Genomic DNA, 23044 nt, shown 5'->3' on the forward strand with positions numbered 1-23044 from the left:
CATTTGCTGGGCAAAGACATCATGTTTGATGACATAGAGGCTCAGCCAGGGTGAGACCTTCAGTGAGATGGACTGGCAGAATAGCTGCAACAGTGAACTTGAACATACTGGCAGTTGTGAGGATGATGACGAATCAGGCAATGCTTCATCCCACCGTACATAGTGTTGCCATGAGTCAGAGTCAACTTTATGGTAATTAACAACAAAGGAAGGAGCAGAGAGTTTTCTCTGACTTTCTCTCACCGCTTCTCTCTGTCTGTCTGCTTCCATCTCCTATTACTCTTGAGTGGTTTAGTCTTTCCTTCTCCCTCAATTCCCCTACTTATTCTCACATTCGATGCTCTCTTATACTCAGCCTGCGCATGGGCTCTGCATCCCCTCTAGCCTTTAGCACCCACCATTATTAATAACAGTTTCATTTGTTACGAAACCCTGAATATATGTCTCAGATTCTTGCAAGAAGCTATTTGTTTGATATAGCATGCCCTCTGATATTGGCAAAGCCGTGACTTCGTAGTCAAACAAAGCTAGTGAGGGAAGGTTAGGGTTGATGACTAGAGAAGCAAGTTTGCTTCATTCAGAGGCTCTGTGGGCAGCAGAGTCCTGGGAAGAGGTCGGGGGGGGGGGGTTTAGGGCACTTGTTCTGTGGCACTGCCCGTTTCGTTTGTTTTCTTAAGGAAAGCCATCTCTCCTCTAAGGGGAATGAAACTCAGTATGACCATCAGGTAGGGTCCAACGCACGTGCTTTAGTTTTCTCTTCTCTTTTCACACTGAGAAGCCAGTTTGGGTAGGAATATTTCACAATAGCATCCCTAATTAAGAATCATTAAAGGTAATCAATTCAACTAACAAAACGTTATTTAAACCAGACCATGAACAAATACTTTGCATTTGAGAGCTATCTTTCATTATTTTAATTCAACGTAAAAAAAAGCCTACTTAAAGAACATGTCTATCCAAACTATCAACACATGCATAGTTCTTTTTGTTGTTGTTGTTAAGAACCCTCAAGTCAATTCTGACACCTAGTGACCTCATGTTACAAAGTAGAACTTCCGTATACAGTTTTCCAGGTGTAATCTTCAAGGGAGCAGATCTCCAGGATTTTCTTCAGCATATATGCTGGGTAGGTTCATACCGCCAACTCTGCCTAGCAGCTGATCCCTCCACTGTTGTACTAGTGCTCCTTACATAGGCTTTACAGGCCACAAATATAGGAAACAGAATTTGGGTATCTTTTGTTTAAGACCTAATCAGCAGGCAATTCTTGGTCATTTACCCCCTATTGTCAGTCATTTAGCCCCTAGTGAAAGACCCCTCTCTCCCTACTCAGGCCCCTCAGGGTGTTTTAAAAGCAAGATGTTCAAAGGCATTTATATGCTCCGACATCTGATTGGAGGCTGCATGTGTGCTCATCTGCATGTCTCCAGGTAGTGGGCGTGGGGAATGGAGAGATATTTGAGAAAGTTTATGGGGAAAACAAGAGTAAGCCACGACCATATCTCAGTTACTTTCTCCTTTCGATATTGTTTGTTCAGGGGGAAAAATTAAAAAAGAGCACACTCCTCACTCAATTCCCCACACTTGTAATGAACACTGTTTTCAGTTTTTATTTGCTGATCAATAAACCCAAGGGTAGGTCTTGTCTGTTCCCAGAGATAAAGAACTGCATGCAGTACCGCTCTCTATCTCCTGGAACAAGCTCTGGGTTCTCTTTGTTTTTCACACTGTTTCTGAGAGATAAGGAGAAACCACCCAGACATGATGCATGACCAGGGGGGTGTTTTTAAATAATATTTTAGAAATGTATTCTAAATTGTGCATTAGAGATGGGAAGAAAGGGGTTGAGAGACACATGTAAATTGAGGTTGTTTTTTGTTTTGGGTGTTTTGTTTTTCTGGATTCAAAGGGAGCATGCAAACACACACACACACACACACACACAGAGAAAAGAAATGTTAGAATAAATGCTGAACTGAAAAAAGACAACCAATTTTCAGTTGTAGATACCAAAGCCAAATAGAGATTTTTTTGTAATTCAAACAAGTATATAAACCTGAATAATCAGTGGTTTTTCACACTGCTAAAAGTACTTCTACCATATGGAGTCATGATCATTATTGGGCAGAAAGGACCTAAGTATAGTCAAAGAGCAAGATAAGAGACTATGTTTAAAAATACTGCTACAAAATTATTTTTAAAAACTTTATTAAACTGAACTATGAAAATGTAAAGTTATTTTGTCTCATCATATCCTCAAACTAGGTCTGAAGGTGGTATTGCCACCTCGCTACCACTTCCCTGAAGAAATCTGGGCTCTTTGATTTATACACCATCAAAACAGCAGTGTGACATCCTTGAAGACTCAAAATGGGTTTCTTTCAAATAACTATCCTTTAAGGTTTTGAAACAAACAAAACAAAAAGATTGAAAGGGACAAGACTGGAGCGCTGGGTTGATGGAGTAAGGTGTCCTAACAAAATGCTCACAGCCCAGTTCTGGCTACCCTGGAAGAACGCGCAGGTGCCTTGTCATGATGGAGGGGAAATATTTGGAACAACGTTCCTAGCCTTTCCCTCGCTGATGCAGTTTTCCATTTTCTTAAAATTTTTTCATAATAAGCACTCCTGATTGTCCTGTGTTTTTCAAGACAATCTATGAAGACTACTACTTTAGAATACTCAAAAAAACAACCAAACTTTTTGTCTCAGATTTAATGGACCCAGTAGGTACCTGGCAAATCCATTATTCTGATTGTACCTTTTCTTGAAGGTTTTATTGACCGAAGGTTTTCTTTGTTGATTGAAACTTATTGAGACTTAGAAAATGGACATTACTGACAGAGTGGTCTGTAGCCATACACTGACCACATAAACACCTTTGAATACGCTTTCTTTGGAATAAAGCTGTGCATGCAGGAACTGGAAATCCAGCAGCAGTACTTTTTGACTTACCCTCACATGTTTCCTAAAAATATATATATCGAATGAAACCAGGTAGAATCTTTATAAAAGAAAGAGGAAGGAGAGAGGGAACCGTTCTGCTCTTCATATCCATTGACTCCAATAGTTTGGACGGAATCACTTCCAACTCCTGACTCCAAGTGTGTCAGAGCGGAACTGGGCTCCTTTAGGATCACCATTTTTATAGCCATCTCAATAGCTGTTTGTGGCTGTTGTTTTCAGAAATAGATCATCAAGGCACCACTGGGTGGCCTTAACCTGCCCACCATTCTGTTAGGAGCCAGGCTAAGTTAAGCCTTTGTACCACCCAGAGACTCAGAATGGACTTTATTTGCCCACACATCGCCAAGCATACAAAAATGATGAGCGACCACAGTTCTTGATCTCAAAAAACTGATAGCTAGACATAGTACATCAACTGGCAAGTGCTACACCAGCAAAACGGGCCGGGTGATTGGGGAAGCATGCCAAATAGCATGTAATCTGCCCAAGGAAGGGCAGGAGGCAGAAGGTATAACCAGCCTGAGTAGAATCTTAATAAATTCAATGATGCTTTATAGTCTTGAGTTCATTTTAATCTCTCTACCTTCCCAAGACAGACAGTAACTAGACTGAATAAACATAGACGATTCCAAGTCAGCGCATTATAGCCATTACCTCTTCGGCATCATTTTAATGCTCTCATTGCCTCCAAGGTGATTCAGACTCAGAGACTTTATGGGTCAGGGTAGAACATCCCCTGTGGGTTCCCAGGACTGTCACTCTTTACAGGAGTGCAAAGCTTCCTCTTTCACCAGAAGCGGCTTCACGCTGCTGACCTCACTGTACCACCAGGCACCTGCATTTTCCTGCTAGAAGCTGGTTTTGCCTTGGTGCGATTGGACTTGGATTTCACTAAGGGAATATAGGAGGTTACCTTGAGGCTGTCACACAGCAGCTTGTCATTAGAATTGTGACATTATAAGCACAGCGTAAACAATTCAAATTGAAGGCCCTTTGTCTTGGCCAGACCTGCACCACTTACCCTGAGAGTAACAGCTTAGTTAGTCTTGATTGATTAGGAGCACTGTTTGTTTTTTTTTTAGAGCAATGTTTTGTCCTGTGACAAGGACTAATGATATACCAGCTGTAAGGTGGTCTCTTTATTTATAAAGTTGTCTAGCTGTAAAGGTGTGTGTTCTCCATCAAAACAGCAGACTTTCTGAAGAGGTTAGATAAATGTGACAAAAGGAGAAGCAGTGTTTGGTTTGCGTTTTTTTTTTTTTAAGATCAGCTAAGCTTATCTACAGAATGCATTATCGTGTAGGGAAAGAATTCTAGAGATATGCTGACTTCTTAAGTAAGAACATCCAGCAACTAGGATGTGGGATGGGGAGTGGAGCTAGGAATACTCGGTTTGATTTCTGCTTCTTGATTTTGTTTCTGCTTCTGGATTTCTTTGATCAGGTGCTGACCCCGGCGCAGATCAAATCAATTTGCCAGGCAATTCTAGACTCTGGGAAGCAGTATGCCATAAAAAAAAGGAAACCATTCCCTCTGATGTACGCTTATTATGGAACTGAATACTTGGGTGAGTGACAATATTGGCAAAGGCCAATAGAATGAAGTGTTTCAGGGTAACATTAAGTAAAGACCGACTGACTAGTTTTTACATAGTTTATCGCTGTTCATTTTCCTTGAAATACTATAAATACTTAAGAAAGAAATATTGGTAGATATAGTGATGTAATAGTTAGATGCCATTGAGTCATCTCATAATGGTCCATGGGACAGAGCAGAATTGGCTCCTAGGGTTTTCTAGGTTGTAATCTTTACCTATGCAGATTGGTAGGTCTTTGATTGGTAGAGTCATTGTGCGGATTCAAACCACCACTCTTTTGAATCAGTATTACAAATCACAATTTGATATCTGTTTTCATCTTCTGACAGAAGTGTAGTTTCCTCACTCATGCTGGGAAACATGGAAACTTCATTTCCAAACATTTTTAGTAACATGCAAGTGTCTCTATTTAACAATTATTAATTTTCACTAAAGGCTTACACCCTTTTTCCTAGATTGTGGTCTCATTGACCTAAAATTGCGGAAAGATTGTGAACAGTGTTCACACTCATTGCAAGGAGTGCCTCTGCACAGCTAATAGGATTCAGCTGCAAACATTAAGTGCTTAATATTAACAGATTCGCAATAGCCTACTGAATCAACATGGCTCATTCTCAAATATGAGGCATAGCAAGTGTAAATTAGTGATTCCTTCTTTGAATTCTTCAGTAGATTCCAATTCCTCCTGAGAAAGGTTTCCAAGAACCTCTGATGTGCTCCAGACTCAGGTTTCATCTCTGGCCTGGGACACTTCAGCCCAATATCCTACAAGTATCATGTTTCCATGCCTTCTTAATTTGTGCCTGTTCTTCTGCCAAGAATATCCCTTCATTGACCCTGCTACTTTTACCCTGACTTCAAGATTCTGCTCAAATATCAATCATGCTTCTGGAGAAAGAATTTGTCAAACCCTCTCTGGAGAAACCCTCCCTCACTTTTTTCTCCCAAAGCAAAATCAGGCAACATGTCACCCTGGTCCCACTTCTATTGGAGTCCTTATCACATCACATTGTAATTAGTATATTACCTGTCTAACTGCCTTAACAGGCTTTGTGCACCTTTAGGAACTTTGTCTCATTTATCGTTGCAATTCCTAGACTTTTCCCGTAGAACGTGCACACATTGGGTTGTCCAAATGAATGAACAACTCCAGCAATGAGCTTATAAATTATCAAGACCATAAGCCTTTTCTCAAAACACCAATAAATTACTGTCTAAGCTTCCTACGAAGCTAACTGGTGGCCTTGCACCAACAAATTTTAAGTTAGCAGCTCAAGCGTACCTGACAGTGCCACTAGGGCTCCCGTCATAGATAATAGTAAGCATATGTGTGTGGTGAGATAACATAAAATTTTCTTTACAAAAATAGGTAATTGGCCTGGATTAGCTGCAGGTTGTAGCTTGCTGGCCCTAGATCTAAAGCAAATGGGTGTTACCATCCCCTGGTGCTGGTGGAACCATCTAAGGGGGCTGAAAAAGCAGATACCTATACTTTTACCTGGATTATGGGCTATATATGATACAACAGCCTTTTGTTACTAGGGAGCCACTGAGTCATTTTTTTAAGTGAACAATAGACCAAGTAAGTTTGGGAACCTATGATCTCAAGGATACTCCTCAGAAAGCTTCCTAGGCAAGGCAGGTATTATATGTGCCCACAAAAGAACCCTGGTGGTATGGTGAGCTACACATTGAGATTCTAAGGAAAAGATCAGTGGTTGGAAGCAACCAATTACTCCACAAAGATTCAAAGTTCGAAACCCAAAGGGGCACTGTCCTACAGAGTTACTATGAGTTGGAGTTGACCCCATGGCAGTAAATTCGGTTGAATTTTCTTGGATATGTGTTTTCAAGGAGCCTAGTGGCACCACGGCCAAGTGCTCGGCTTCTAAATGAAAGGTTGGTGACGCTGCAGGAAAAACATTTATTCCTATAAAGATTATATAGCCTAGGATATACTATAGGTCATTGCTACTCTGTCACATGGGGTTGCTTTGAGTGGAAATAAATAAATAAATATAGATCGATCGATAGGTCGGTAGATAGCTAGATAGATAGATTTGACAGCACCTATTGTTCTTCCAAGTAATGTTGCCATTGTGCTTTGTATCTTATAATTGTCTCCTCACTGAAGCAAACTGATCGTCCTCTCCATTCCACGCGTTGATCCTGGTGTTTGTGTGTTAATGTAGGGGCAGCTCACGGTCTATCATCCATACTCCAGATGCTTCTTTCGTATCATGAACACCTCAAGCCCTCAGACCGGGAGCTGGTGTGGCAGAGCGTGGACTTCCTCATGGAGCAAGAGCAGCACTGCAACTGGCCACCGGAACTCGGCGAGACCATTGAGAGAGAGAATGAGCTGGTCCATTGGTGTCATGGTGCCCCAGGTCTCGAATATTCTATTATCTAAGAACACTGCCTTCTAGCTAGCTCAGCCAAGGGAGGTTCCTGTTCTGCGACTAGAGAGTATTTCTCATCTTGTGAGGTTTTAAAAAGAAAAGGTTGAATATTTCAAAGCCAAACGCATCTTGATATTTAAAGGACCTGCAGAAATGATCCTGTATAGCTTGAAATAGATCTTCATATATACGGAAGGAGCCCTGGTGTCTTAGAATATTACTTGTTGGTCTGTTAACTGCAAGGTCACCAGTATGAATTCACCAGCCTCTCTGAGGGAAAAAGATGAGCCTAACTCCTCTTCTAAAGATGTATTGCTTCAGAAATCCCAGGGAGCAGTTCTACTTCGTCCTATAGGATCACTATGAGTCATAATTGACTTGATGACAGCTGGCAATAGCTATAATGCTAAAGTAGCACGGGCAATAGAAATTGTTATAAACTGCAAATGCAATTTAAATTGCTGAGGTAACGTCATTTAAAAAAAGAAAATGAAACCGATTAAATTAATTTTAATAATCTCTATTTTGTGGAGCCCTGGGGGTAGACTGGGCTACGTATTGCAAATTGCAGTACACATTGGGCAACTAAACACAATTCAGCATTTCAAATGCTCCTCAGGAGAAAGATGAGGCTTTCTGCTCCCCTGATCGAGTTGCAGTCTCAGAAACCTACAGGGACAGTTCTATTCTGTCCTATAGGGTTGCTATGAGTTGGAATAGACTTGATGACAGTGAGCAGCTATTTTTGTTGTTGTGTTTGTTTGTTTGTTTTTTGCAGGGGTGTAGTGTATTACACATTGAACCAGTGATTCAAACCTACCAGCTTCTCCTCAAGTGAAAGATAAGATTGCTCCCAAAACACATAATCTAATAAAGCCGATATAGGGATGCTGTGAGTCAGATTCATTTTGATTTTTGGTATATTATATGAGTAGAACTCAACAATTCAAATAGTGTAATTTCTACATACAACGACTTTTAAAAGTATTGAGATATTTCACATTACAGTTTTTAGGTGATCTATACAATTCATTGTCTCCTTTACATTTATATCATTTCTCAACTCAAAGTGGCCACATTGCATATTGCCAATCTGGAGACTGATCAATCAAACTGTGGTCCCTGGGATAGAAGCCTGAGCAACCCAAGAGCTTGTTAGAATTTCAGAATCTCAGACCCACTGAACCAGAATCTGTAATTTAACAAGAGCACCAGATAATGTATATGCACATTATATTTTAAGACACTGTTCTATAATTCTTTTTAATACAAATTTACATTCTAAAATCAAACAAACAAAAGAAAAAACACAAGTCTAATGCCATGTATTCGATTCCATCTCATAGCAACCCTGTGGGACAGGGTGGATTGTCCTTGTGCCATCTAATAAAGAAAGAAGTGTGCTAAAAAGAGAAGTCATCCCCAAGGAACTGTCTGGAATTTAACCTGGAAAAAATGTTAGACCTCAGTTTCCTTTAAAAAAATCCAATTACACTGTTCATTAGACCTTCTAAGAAGGAACAATTTGAAATAAATTAAATTCCAATAAATCAATTCTTCCTGGCTACTTGGGCAGAAGAGAGATTTAAAATATCAAATAGCACAAGATTGCTGGATTCTTAATGGGTTTCATTTTCAAGGCAAAAGCACAGCTTCAAAATATATTGACTTTCCTTCCTTCAATTTGATACCTGATTTCTTGTGTCTCCTTTCCCTTCTTGTCTAACGGCTGTTCTTGATTGCCACTGTAATTTCATTTTTCCTTGAAGCCATTTGAGTTGCTGGAGAATGTAAGCCTTAGTTCCTTGACCACATGTTCTCTGCCCACCATGTCTACTTAAGAAAGCGATTTCCAAGGCGCCAATGGGCGCCTGTCCCAGTGCCAGAGCATTGTGTAGTATGTCCGACCTCAATGCTGCTGGTTGCCATTTGAGTCCATTTCTTTTTTATGTTGATCATTGTGGAGAAAAACAGCAGTTATTTGCCATTCCTGAAATAATATCTCTTCATGTTAGGCTCAACACTCCATTTCCTATCCCCTTTAATCATTGTCAATGATGGTCACTGGATAGCCTCCAAGCACTTCAGGGTCCTTGAATTTTGGAAATGTCCCAAAACCAACACAGAACCGTTTTAGTGCACTCAGTGTGCTAATAAAAGCCTAGAAATGAGTGGAAAGATAATCTGCTAAAATGAATGACTAGGTCAGTTAATTGAAATGATTGTCTTCAAGGACAATTATTCCATCCTTTAAATATACAAAAATAACAGTGACGTATACGATTCATCACTTTGGGGACTTGATTTATCCTCCTGTGTCATTCATATTTAGTATCTTGATAAGATCAAACATGGATTGCAAAGCAAAACCATTTAATCCACATATTCACTGGACTACCAAAGATAAACCAATTCACAGTGAATAATGAACTAAATGGGGCCACCATTTCTGCCAAGCCTCAGATGGTAGAAATAGCATTGGGAGTGATTGTAGTAAGCCTGATAAGTTCAGGTCAGAAACCATCTTTGAAGTCAGCAAGAGCAAATTCTCCAAAAATGTCCAATGGAGATGACCTAAAATAATGATTTCTGTTTGTTGGAGGAAAATATTTGTGAGAGTAGATTTATGAACTGCACAGCTGGTTTAGGGCTGCAGACCAATTATGTGATTAGAGACCTGCCATAGATGACCCGCCGGGTAGAACTTCATTTATGATATTTATCCCCCTCCCTGAAAACGTTTCCCTAGTGACTTTCCTTCAACCTGTCTTTGCCCAACTTATCATTCACACAGTGGAAAAGTAGTTCTTAACTCTAAGTTCTATAGGTAGCGTCCAAACTAACCAGTTAAGTGACCGTGTGAAAACCATTTGCTTCATTTATGCCGTTGTCGTTTCATCTCTGAAATCAGCACTTTGAGATGGAACAGTGAAGGTTAATCCTTTGATTACCACAGTCTTGCCATTCCTGAGGGATAAGTCCAAAAAGCTTTGTAAACACCTATATTTATAAATACCCACTGTGGTGTAAAACGTCGCTCATTAAATGCAATGAAGTATAACAAGCAGATTCATGTGATCTCTTCATAGCCTTAATGATTCTGAAATATGGGACTAAAGTCATTTGCAAAGCCATTAAAGCAAATGCTGTGGCTAAAATAAACTCTAGATGACTTTATATTGCTTTGTATTACACTAGATTCCATCATTGCTGTGATAACAATGAAGGTGCATTTCCTTTACCCTGGGAGAAACACAGGTGTCGGAGTGTGTGTTAATTTGTTTCACAACAGAGCTTGTATAAGAAGAAACCCGATGGTACAGTGATTAAGCACTCAGCTGCTGACCCAGAGGTTGGCAGTATGAATCTACCAACCATTCCATAGGAGATACATCTGGCAGTCTTCTTCCATAATGATGCGCAGCCTTAGAAACTTTGTGGGGTAATTCTCTTCTGTCCTACAGAGTCACAGAGGGTTGAAATGGACTCAGTTGCCGTGGGCTTGGTTTGGGGGTTTTGTGTAAGAGGCTTTAATAGAAAACGCCTAGGACTTGTGGAGTGTTTCGCTGGGCCTTAAGCCTTGCAGTGTATGTTGTGCCATGCGCATCTCAGTGAAACTATCAATCCCAGAATGCACATGTGTGATGAATCTCAAGCATGTTAATGAAATCACACCTATGAAGTATGGCTATTGCTAGGTTCTGTTATATCCCCTATTTTGAAATATTTTATTCCTAAACTATATTTATTAAGTAATAATTCCATTTTTAGTTACATTTGGTAAAGGCATCTGTCATTGCCAACTCAAGCTTCTTAATAAGGCCCAATAGTAAGTACCCCCATGACAAAGGGAAATGGTTATCATGAAAAACAAAAGAACCCCCCCCCCAATAAAAAGAGGAAAGGAGCCCAGCATTCCTTCCATTTAGATTAAGCAGCCTTGGTGTGAAATCCCTAGCTTGACTAGGAATCCACAGGATGAGAAGTTTCTCAAAGTTCCTTCCATACCCTCTTCTGGGATGCAGGCTGAAGGAAGGAACTCATTTTCTCTGGCTGGAACTATAGGATCAATAACCATTAAGTTGTCTGCGGCTAATGGCTAGGCACAGCAAGTACACCATACCATTTATTCTTCCTTACACATCAGTTATCCCCACCTCATCCGGCTGGGTGGGGGTGAGAAGTGAGGACTTAGGGGTTCAACAGACCGTTGTGGAGCTCTTGCTTTGTGCCAAACGCCATGCTAGGACTGCTGTTGTTAGGTACCGTCAAGTTGATTCTGTATATCCCATGTACAACAGAAAGAACCACTGCCTGGTCTCAGGCCATCCGCATCCTGACTGTTATATTTCAACTCATCCTTGCAGCCACGGTGTCTCTCTATGTCACTGAGGGTCTTCCTCTATACCACTGACCCTCTACTTTACCAAGCATGTGTCATTTTCCAGAACCCGTCTCTCCTGATAACATTGGGTAGTTTACGGTATTCTCAGGGAGGCAAATATTGAAACATGTGCTTTTAATTAGGTATTATGCACGTGTATAGAAAGTGATGGGAACCCCGAGGAGAAATTCTTGATGCTGCCTCAGGTTTGGGGAGGGCTTCATGAGATAAGTTAGTCAGGCCAAGATGGATGGGAATGCTGTAGCTAAGAAGAGTGAACACCACGGGCAGCCAGAATCATGAAAACATAGGGCAATGGAAAGGCAGTGGTTAATGATTTGGTTTACTGAACTGAGTAAGTTAGTCATTGACAGAAATCGGCTAAGGGTTGCATAACATAGCCTCCTGTCTGACTGGATGCAGGACTTCCAAGAAGGGGACAGCAGGTTGGTTAGCAACCACCTATTTCAACACCTGGCAAATGGGGCAACTGGATAACGGTATCTGGACAGGACAGCATCGACTATAGCTAGCTAGCTCTTCCTTGTCCTTTCACACTCAGCTTAGGTGGTGCCACTCCCTCTTGTACGCCTTCCTGTGTGTTCTCATAACACCTCTTTTACCCCTCACGGAGTCTCATGACAGCCCGAGTTTGGCAGCAAATGCCAACGAGGCAGGGACTGCTTCCAACCTTAGCACCTCCTACTGTGCTGGAACATAGTAAATGACCACTTCATACCTAAACAGTCACTAAGTCCTGTGAAATGTATTTTTCATCAGCCTCTTTTCCATCTTTCTGTCAATAGATTCAACTCATGCCACTTTTATTGCTGCTCTTTAGGTCTCTCCCAATCCCTTTGGGGGGTATTTTGGCTGTAATACAAAACAAAAACAAAACAAAAAAAACCAACCGGCCCACAACAAAAATTCTTCCACTTCCAGAATAAAGTACAAGGTGCTTAGCTGGGCTTATCAAATCATTCATAATCTTAACCAAACATACCCTCCCATCCCACTAGCCCTTTGGTTAGAATAGCACACCTCATGTGACTTGCCTTTCCTGGCTCCGAATCATTTGTCCTTGCTGATCCCACTGGTCAGAATTCACTACCTGTCTCATCTTGGGTATGGTGTTTTTTATGTGCCCTATGAAGTCAGAACGTCTGACTGAGGCTTTTTCTATCTCCTTTAGGGCCAAACCTCCTTTGAGCCCTCAAATATTATTCACAGTATCATCACAAACTGCACATCCTATTATGTATCCATCATATGTGCATATTTTTATCTCTCTTTCTAGACAATACTTCTCTGAAAGGCAAGTGTCATCATGAGCATTTTATATCACTCTGGGTTAGGACTGGCTACATAATTTTGGAGACCCAGGACTAAATTAAAACTCAATTAATACAAAAATCCCATATCCATAAACCCCACCCTGCCGAGGACTAGCATTCAGCCAATGAACACTTTCAAATGGGTGTAGCAAATAAGTGGACGTATGGTAGGGTTTCAAAAATTGGAAAACTGGAATTAAAATAGAGTGGAAATTTTTATGAACATTTGAAAGTGCCAATATATCAATTCAATTATTTTTTAAAATTCATCCTTCAGTTTGTGAGAGATCATTTGTTCCTAAAATTAAAGGAGGAAATTATTTTTTTTTTAAGCAGGAGGAAATTCTATAGGGAAAAAGTGTGGTTTACTGGAAGGCAGTCCCTAAGGAATGTGGTTTGTTGTTAATTTGTGTGTTAATCATAGGGAGCGGTAAAGAAGAGACTTTAAAGAATTAAATCTTGACTCTCATGTAAGTATCAAATGAACACATGTCAGATTTTTTTTTGAGTCATTAACGAATGAGGGAACTAGAAAGGTGTTAAGGCCAACCCATTGAGCACACTGAGTACTCAGCCTTAGGAATGCTGAAGGGTCCCTGGGTGGTGCCAATGACTAAGCGCTTGGCTCCTAACTTAAAAGATGGGGGCTTCACCACACCTAGCAAGAAAAGGCCTGTTGATCTACTTGTGAAAGGCCACAGCCTGGGAAACGCTATGGATCAGGTCTACTCAGAAATATCGAGGACTGCCATAATTCAAAATGGATCCACCTCCGCACCTGGTTAAAGGAAGCAGATATATACTCACCAAAGAGACGCAAAACGTCTACGGAAGCCAAAGAAAGCCAATGCAACCTCTTCCTGAAGGAATGTTGGCGCCTGGCTATAGGGTTTATTTCCATTACTATCCATTTTCTACCATCTCTAACTCGACCTAATTGTAAACCTACCTTCAAAGAGGTGAGAGAACTCAAATGGATGAACAAGTCAGGATGCCCACTGCAGTTCAAGCTCTTCTTTTTGGTCACTTGTGGGAGTAAGAAGTAGGCTATGCAGGAGAATGAGTGTTCTTAACATGAGTAATCTCTTCCCTCCATATGAGCTCCTGGAAGTGGTGGGAAACTATTTCTGTGAATAGTTACAGCTTTTCTTGTTTCCCTTCCTGCCTTTGCAAATGATAATATCTTTGTGGGTGGATTTTTAAAGGAAAACGTCTTTCCTTGGGACAATCAAGTTGAAAATGACTTCACATCTGGAAACGGAGTCTTAGGAAGGTCATTTGGGAGCATTGTTATTCCTGGCAAGACTCCCAGTTTTGCTCTTAAGAAAAAGTAGATAGTAAGAAGTACTTAAACATCACAAATGCTGAACCTCTGAGGGGGGCACGTGCAAGCTGTATCAATATTAAGTCCTTCCAAATGGACAGATAAGCAAAATACTTACCAGAGTATGCCTTATTAAATATTAACCCATTTGTAAGTGATGGATTTTATCAATTGATGTACTTCAATTAAAATGTTGCTCCTTTTCTCCAGGGGCCAACCCCATGATACAATTAAAACAATGAAAACTAAATCCTACTGGGAAAATACAGGACTCCCTTGTAGAAGATTCTATAACCTTGTTACTCAGCGTGGTCCCTACAAGGGTGCTTGTTAGAAAGGCAGAATCTCAGAGCCCAACTCAGACCTACTAGGTCAGAGTCTGCATTTTCCCAATACCCCAGGTGATTGGTGAGTCTTTCACAGTTTGAAAAGTTCTACTCACAGTACTAAGCCCTGAAAGTCACCTCTAATATCTTTGTATTTTCACAGGGATTGCCTATCTGTTTGCCAAGGCTTATCTGGTTTCCAAGAAACCACAGTACCTGGACACATGTATCCGGTGTGGGGAACTCACATGGCAGAAGGGCCTGCTAAAGAAAGGGCCAGGGATTTGCCATGGCGTGGCTGGCAGTGCCTATGTCTTCCTGCTGCTATACCGGCTCACGGGAAATTCTAAATACATCTACCGAGCTCAAAGGTCAGCTGTTTTTTGGTTTTAATTTTTAAATATTTTTTCAAAATGCTAATCTAATCACTTTTATTCAATCAGAAATATATTCATATTGTTCAAAAATGTAAATCAGGAATAATATCAATGATTCCCTGTAGGACTCCAGTTTGCCCGGAGACAATAAGTGTTACCAGTTTCTTGAACAGCCTGCCCAGGATATTTGGTGGTGCAGGTAAAAACAAATAGTTGTATACAGACTTTTGCCCCACTTTTTCCCCCGTATACACCTTGTTATCTTAGAGCTCACGTTAAATTAATACATAAAGGGCTGCTTCGGTCATTTTTAGTGTTGCATCATATTCCACTGTATAAAGTAAACCAATTCCATATTGAGAAGTGTGTGGGTTGTTTCCAATATTTTGTTATCTACAAATGACTATGATGAACAACCTTGTGCATGTGTGCATATATAATGCATATATAGATAATGTGTGTATATATATTCACATATATAAGTTTGCACATGTACGGGCATCTCTAAGAGTATATTTATCATTTCGATTACTCACTCAGTGCCATTGAGTCTATTCTGTCTCATATCCAACCCTGTAACTCAGGAAAGAATTATCTCTTGTGGGTTTCTAAGAATCGAAACCTTGTCTTTCTCCCTCAAAGTGGCTGGTGGTTTTGAACTGCTAACTTTGAGATTAGCAGGTCAATGCATAATCACCTCACCACCAGGTAATTTTGATAGATAGGGCCAAATTATCTGTAGTTTATCCCTGGAAATTTGAAAAAGGAAAAAAAATGGAATATGAGCTGTATGGCAGACAGCATTTCTTTTGGTAGAAACCAACCTTAGTTTGTAATGTGGGTCATCCGGACTAGAAGAGCTATGCTATTGTTGCTGCTGTTGTTGTTGTAAGATGCCTTCAAGTCTGCTCTCACTCATAGCTACCCATGTAAGCAGAACAAAACACCATCCTCACAATCGTTCTTATGATTAAGGAAAAGCTATAATTGACTATCAATAGCTCAAAAACACCGTGGAAAGCGCTGTGGGAGGGTTCCTGGATGTGCAGTGGCTGAGACTGGAACTCCATTTGAGAGGACTTGAAAGCTATACGTATCCAAAGCGATGTTGGTGGCACTTAGGCAAACGGGCCTTTCACACTCACCCATGAGGTCTCTGTCCTGTGCGCCTGGGAGGACAGGGGCTAAAGAATAGTCACTGAGCTCTTGTGAACAGTCCCACTGAAGGGTCATACCTGAGAGTTATTGTATTGGTTTGTGACCTTGAACGAGTCTTTTAACTTGTTCTGCTCTTTACTTTTTCTCATCTGTAAAATGTGAAAAATAGTGGCTGCCTAATTGGGTAGTTTAAATGAGCTGATAACTCCAAGGTACATGTTTACTATAATTCCTAATAAAAATGAGATTACAGACTTTTTTCTATACATAAATGTATGTCCGTAGACTCGTCTGTAGCACATATATGTGATCCACATACATATTTTAATAGGCTCCTGCTCTTTTTTGTGCAGGTTATAATGTAAGTGAACAATTTATAGGCAGGATACGTACATTTGGGCTTGTGTAGATTTATTCATGATAGAGATCATCTTATGAATTTCACCAAGCCCTGGTGGTGCTGTTGGGTAAGTGTTGGACTGCTGAAGTGCAAAGCCCAGACTAAGCAGTCACTCCGAGGGAAAGACGAGTCTGTCTGCTTCTGTAAGGATTTTCACTCTCAGAAATCCTATGTGGGATCATTAGGAGTCGGAATCGACTTGATGGTGGTGGGTGTACATACACACTTTTCACTAATACAAACAAAATGTCCCCCCAACTAAAAAAATTAATCAGAGAATTTATGAAGAATAATTGTTGGAACTGGAATCATTACATCCATATGTGTTTCATGGTCTTTAACCAAACTCAAAAGCACAAACTCATTGCCATCCAGTAGATTCTAACTCATGATGACTCCATAGCTGTTTTAATTCTTTACCCAATTTTCCTCTTGTGACATGTGTATGAAGGATTATAACTCTGTCAATATATAGTACATCCCAAATATTTTCTTCCTTTGACATTTCTTTCTCACCTTAAATCACAGTTTTATTGCTATGACAAGATTTAAATAGCATTATTTTTATCAATCTTTTCTTTAAGTTTTCTAGATTTGGGTTGTATGCGAAAAGACTTTCCCCACTCTAAGATTGCAAAAAGGAATTGTTTGCATTGACTTATGACTTTAGTTTAAATTTAACTCTTTAATTGTATTTGGAATTTATTTGCATGATGGCTCCAGTGAGGGTTTTATTTTTTTAATTAAAATTATTCTTCCAATAACATATATTGATCACTGTCCCCAGTGATTCAAGCTTCTAGTTTTATAATAAATTAAGTTTACATATATCGATGTGGGTTTCTTTCTGAATACTCTTCTGCTTCATTTTTCCAGTTCTATATTTCATTATTCATTTATTTATAATTTTCTTAATTATTCTCTTTCATTTATTCTTCTGGTGAAAGTTTAGAATCAATTTGTCAAATTTTAAAAAAAAACCCTAGGAAATTTAATTAGAATTTCATTGATTTATAGGTTGTGTTATTTATAATTAAGAGCTCTATGGGTTTATGAATTGGACTGTTAATAGCTAAGATGACAGTTCAAACCCACCAGCTTCTCTAAGGGAGGAAGATGAGACTTTCTGCTCCATTAGTGACCTACAGTCTTTAAAATCCACAAGGCTGGTTCCATCATGCGCTATATGAAGGTCACTATGATTCAGAATCACCAAGATTTCAGTGAGATGTTTCTTGTTTTATTTTCAAGTGATATTAATATATTTAAAATACTGAGTGTTTTCATCAAGAGACATGGTATAATTTTTCGTTTTTTAACGTCTATTATTGACATTTTGCTAAAATTTTGATTTTAGGAAGAAAGTTTGGATTAGGTCTTTCAGACAATTGGAATGCCATTTACAGATAGAAGAATGAAAGTGTGCACCTAATAGCAGAATATTGTTTGGCCATTGCATTTAATAAGGAGGTCTGGTAGTCTACTGGGTAATAAGTAGAGCTGCTAACTGAGAGGTCAGCAGTTTGAAACCACCAGCTGTTTTGTGGGAGAATGAGAAGGCTTTCTACTCACATAAAGAGTTAGTCTTGGGAATCTACAGTGCCAGTTTTTAGCCTTCCAGTTGGGATCAACTAGAAGGCAGTGTGTTTTTTTCTTTTTTGTTTTTTTTTAGGACACTGTGGGTTAAAGGTTGGGCTGTTAACCATAAAGTCAGCACTTCAAACCTATCTGATGTTCTAAAGGAGAAAGGCTTGCTCCCATAAAGATTTACAATCTCAGAACCCCCAAGGAGCCAGTTATAGGGTGTATTACAGGGTCACTTTGAGTTGGAATTAACTCAAGGTTTTTTTATTTTTTATTTTTTTTTTGGTATTGCATACCATTTCTTAAGTACTCAAATTCCCACTTCATTATAATTCAAATGTTAAAATATGGCATGGCTCAAAGAAAACAAGTTTCCGCAATTTTGGCAGTTTCTGCGACAGTATTGCCAACTGTGAAATAGATGCTTATACAGGAATATATTCACTGTAAAATAAATTAAAAAGTGGTAGAAAAGTTGAGCAATTGAATAATCATAGAGAACATTTCAAGTTGTCAAATATTTGTCTGCAGCTATAAATTCTAACTATTAGAAAAATAAAATTCATTCTGTTATCATTCAATTATTCAGCTTTTTTAACACTTCTTAAATTAATTTTTCCAATTAAATATTTCTATTTCTAAAAAGTTTCTATTTCATATAAATTTTCAAAATTTTATTAAAAATTATATGTAGGTTTTTATTCTCTCTCTCCTTTTCTTTCTTCAACCTTTTGTTTTCTTATTGCTTGGACGAGTACATAGCTAGTTTGCCTACTTATATGAGACGAACAGTGGAGGAGACCTCCAGGAGAAAGCAACAGGGCCAAGGACCCCGGAGGGTCTTGGGAGAAGAAGGAGGCGGGGAGAAGGGTGTGGTGAGTGGATGGCACCAGGGACAAGGGAACAGCTAAGGAATTGAAACCAACATCTAGGAGGGTGTAGAGATCCGGTGGGTAGTAGAGCAACTCCAATCTAACTGAGAGGAAGTACTAAGAGGTGGGAGAAGGGGGAAAGTGATGGTGGGGCAGGAGGAGGCAAAAGGAAACAGAGGAAAGCTCTAGGAAGCAAAGCTGTAGATAGAGGTATTAACAGAGGTGTGTACTTATATAAGTAGATTAATCCATAAAATAGAGGTATTGGTCTATGTGTATATACTTACAAGGCAATATTCTGAGGCAGCAGACAGGTCTTGGACCTCAGCTCATACCCTCCCTCAATACAAGAACACTTTGTTGTAAAAAAAATGACATTTTGTGATGCTCAACACCCCCCTCTCAGCCCCATCCCTGACAAAATTGTTGAAGACAAAATGGGTGCATAAGCAGATGTGGTGAAAACAGCAGATGGTGTCCAGCTATTAAAACACGTAGTGTTTGGGGTCTTATAGGCTTGATATTAAACAAGCGGCCATCCAACAGGGAAGCAATAAGCCCACATAGAAGAAGTACACCAGCCAGTGTGATCATGAGGTGTCATTGGGACCGGGCAACGGGCATCAGAAGATTCATAACAAACAACAAACAAAAGCACATTGGTGAGAATGAGGGGGCTGGAGCAGACTCAAAACCCATCTGTGGACAATGGAACATCCCCATACAGAGGGGTCGCAGGGATTAGTCAATCATGGTGCAGTAGCGCACCAATGGATCACCAATATACCTCTGATCTCTTGAGGCCTTCTCACCACCCACTATCACGACCCAAGTGTTGCTTCCCACTCTGGACTGCAAGAGAGCATGTGCATAGGTACAGGCAAGAGATAAAACTCACGACACAAGGAACCCAGGAACAGGAACAGGAAAAAAAGGGGAAGGAAAAGGGGTAAGAGGTGGGGAAGAAGTGGGTACTAATCGCAATGAGTGGCACATAATCACACACCCCAATCCAGGGTGAAGAACAGCAGAAACCACACGGGAAGGGAGACAGCAGTCAGTATTAGATATGAAAATAATAACAATCTAAAAATCTACCAAGGGGTCACGCGGGGTGGGGAGGGGAGGGGAGAGGAAAAAAAGAGGAACTCATCCCAACGACTCAATAGAAAGTAAATGTCTAGAAAAGGATGATGGCAATATATGTACTAATATGTCAGATACAATTGATGTATGGATTGAAACAAGAGATTGTAAGAGCCCTCAATAAAATGATCTAAAAATTACAGTATTATTCTTATATTTCTATTTTGTTTCATGATTTATTATTTTCCTGCCTTACTTTTATTTTCCACTGTTACTTTCCTTTATTTTGTTATTTTCTATTTTTTGTAAAAATCCATATCTAGACAATCATCCATTTTTTTCATTATCATCATCTACAGTGCGTAATTGTGAACAAAACTCATACCTATTAATTTTCCTTTGAGTTCAATTTTGGATGGATAGCTATATGAAATTTTTTTATATGTTTAATTTTAAAATGTCCTTAATTGCCACTCTGATTCCTAGTTTGATGGAATTTTTTTTACAAAAGTCAATTTGTCAGTTTGATGTTTGCAGAGTTGGTTAAATATTTAACACAATCATTTTTACTTTTATATAATCAACATTTTCAAGGCAGAAAGAAGCAATGAAACCGACACTCTCGTCCATTTCCAATATTACTATAACTTGCTACAAATCATTTAGAAGTTATTCTGAAAAAAAATCATAAAATGTTTATTTTAGGTGAAGCAATTCAGAATACCTAGTTTTAAATACAGAAATAGTCAGAAATGACTCGATGAGAGGTAGTTTGGAATTTTTATATGTTCAGCCAGAATGCTTCTTAGAGACAAGGATGGTGAGTTCATCTCGAGTACTTTGGACATCTTAAGGGATACCAGTTCCTGGAGAAACACATCATGCTTGGTCAAGTAGAGAGAGGCAGTGGAAAGAGGAAGGCCTACAAAGAGACGGATGGACACAGTGGCTGCAGCAATGGGCTCAGAAATAAGAACGATTGGGAGGAGGGCGCAGGACTGTTTCATGCTGTTGTGCACAGGTTCGATATGAGTTGGAACCAACTCTATGGCACCTTACAACAAAAACAACATAATTACAAAGCAATAAATAAATCCAACTTTCGAGGTGAAAGTTCCGAAGATAAAAAATGGAATGAACTGAGTTCCTTTTAAAGTATGGTGGAATAATTTTTCTCTATTTCACAAATACTGTGCTTTGATATGTTTATGTGAAAATACAATGGCTATATATGAAAGGTTTTTTAGATACTCAGAGTATAGTATATGGTCCCTTTAACCTTTATCATTAGTAGTCCTATGCAACAAATAATTTTTCCATTATATGTGTAAATTAAGAAATTTAACAAAGGTCATAAACCATGCAATTTTCAGTGTCTAAAATATCTCATGCATCAAGCTGTTATTTTCTACTACCCAAGGGGTTCTTAATCTTGGGTACGTGAACTTGCCTAAAACTAAATTGTTATTTCCTTTAAGGTTAAACTAAAATGTATATTTTCTTTAAGTAACAGTCTAGCTGTGATTTTATCATCAATAAATAGAATTCATGTTCTCATGTCATATTACTCTTGTTGCAGATATTGTGAAATATATTCCACTATTATCACAACATAACGATGTCAGTGACTATGGGGCCTACTACTGGATGTTGCTACTGAATGTATCTAAAGAATTTTAAAGGACACATATTACTATTGAAGACCTGGGGTTAAGTGTTTGGTGGCAAACTTAAAAATCATGGATTGAATCTACCAGCTGTTCAACGTGAGAAAGATGTGGCAGTTGACTTTTGCCGCCTCCACCCCTAAACTCAGAAATAAAGTTTAGGGCCCTGGAAACTCTAGGGGGTCAGGAAGTTTCACTTTTTTCTATAGAGTTGTTATACGTTGGAATCCACATGCTTGTATTCAAATAATTTGGCAACTGTGGTTTAATAGAATCAATTTACTTTGGGATCTTGTGTATATTATTTTATGCACTTGAAACCTTTATTCTGAAAAGGGACCCAGACTGCCAAATAATCTATTAGCATCAACAAGTTTAAGACACTCTGAAGCTATACCGTGACCCAGCCTCCATTTTATAAGTATGCATTTTGAATGAACTCTTCAGATGAATCATTCTACTCCTTAGATTTTAAAATAATGGCATATTCAGGAAAGGAGTTGATTGAAACATTGTAGCAAATAGAAAGGCAATATGTTTCCTGCTGATTTATTTTAAACTGCCTTCAAGTAATTCCAAGAGCTCTAAAAAGATCAAATAAGTAATTACTCTTCATCGCACCCCCTGTGTAGTAGCAATAATCTAAATGCACTGCAGTTTCAGCTTGCGGGCTTTAGCAAGCCGTGAGTTTCAGCCTCTGTCTCAACTGATGGCTGTGTTTGGGTTCTTGAAGGGAATGTATAGGCAAGTCAGTAAAGAGCTGGCATAGAAGACAGCACCCTGAAAGCTGTAAACTACTATTCAAAAAAAATTAGCCAGAGTAGGAGCTGTGGCAGACATAAGGAAAGTTAAAATTTTTTCCCATAGGGATGTGTTTTTATGGTTCATAGTTCTGTTTTGTAGCACACGATTATAGTATATCATGCATTTGTGTGATCTTTTTTGCTCCCCAAGCCACAATTTCTATAAACCTTGCTCTTTTTTTCAGTCTCTGACACATAGAAATGAAATCTTTCTCAGAAATAACATGCTTATAGAGGAACATCATATTTACATACATATATATGTAAATATATGTTTAATGTCAGATAAATAAATATAGGGTTATTTATCTTTTTTTGTTTTACTTTTAATTCCTGGATGTCAGAAGGAGAAACTCTTCAGGAAAGGCCCAACTGCTTTGCTTTGCACCTGCAGAAAAGAATGGATTTGCCTGCCAACAAAATTTGTTAGGAGACACAGAATTATATAACTGACCCTCTTTTGTTAATGGGGAAGGGACGTTCTTTGAATGATGCTATAATTCTGAAATGAAAATGATGCCGGAATGGCAATTTAGCAGAAGAGCATAAGAAGCAACTCCCTCATTCTCAACTTGTTTATATTTTCTTCTCCTCCTTCTTATAGATTTGCTGAGTTCTTGTTTACTGAGGAATTCAAGGCTGGGTCCCGAGTCCTTGAAAGTATATACAGCTTGTATGAAGGCTTCTCCGGAACAGTGTGCTTTCTGATTGATCTGCTGCAGCCCAGTCAGGCTGAGTTCCCTCTCTTCAGTGTGTTTGTTTAG

General features: G+C 39.2%; 1 protein-coding gene across 1 annotated transcript in view; it reads left to right on the top strand.

The window, feature by feature from the left end:
* Positions 1 to 23044, top strand: part of LANCL3 (LanC like family member 3) — a 129914-nt gene extending 106870 nt beyond the window's left edge. The window contains exons 2-5 of the mRNA XM_075539521.1: positions 4410 to 4533; positions 6756 to 6953; positions 14497 to 14704; positions 22885 to 23044. Coding sequence (XP_075395636.1) covers positions 4410 to 4533; positions 6756 to 6953; positions 14497 to 14704; positions 22885 to 23044 — 690 coding nt within the window. The remainder of the gene's footprint in view (positions 1 to 4409; positions 4534 to 6755; positions 6954 to 14496; positions 14705 to 22884) is intronic.

This window comes from Tenrec ecaudatus, chromosome X (assembly GCF_050624435.1).
Source record: "Tenrec ecaudatus isolate mTenEca1 chromosome X, mTenEca1.hap1, whole genome shotgun sequence".
Taxonomy (NCBI): Eukaryota; Metazoa; Chordata; class Mammalia; order Afrosoricida; family Tenrecidae; genus Tenrec; species Tenrec ecaudatus.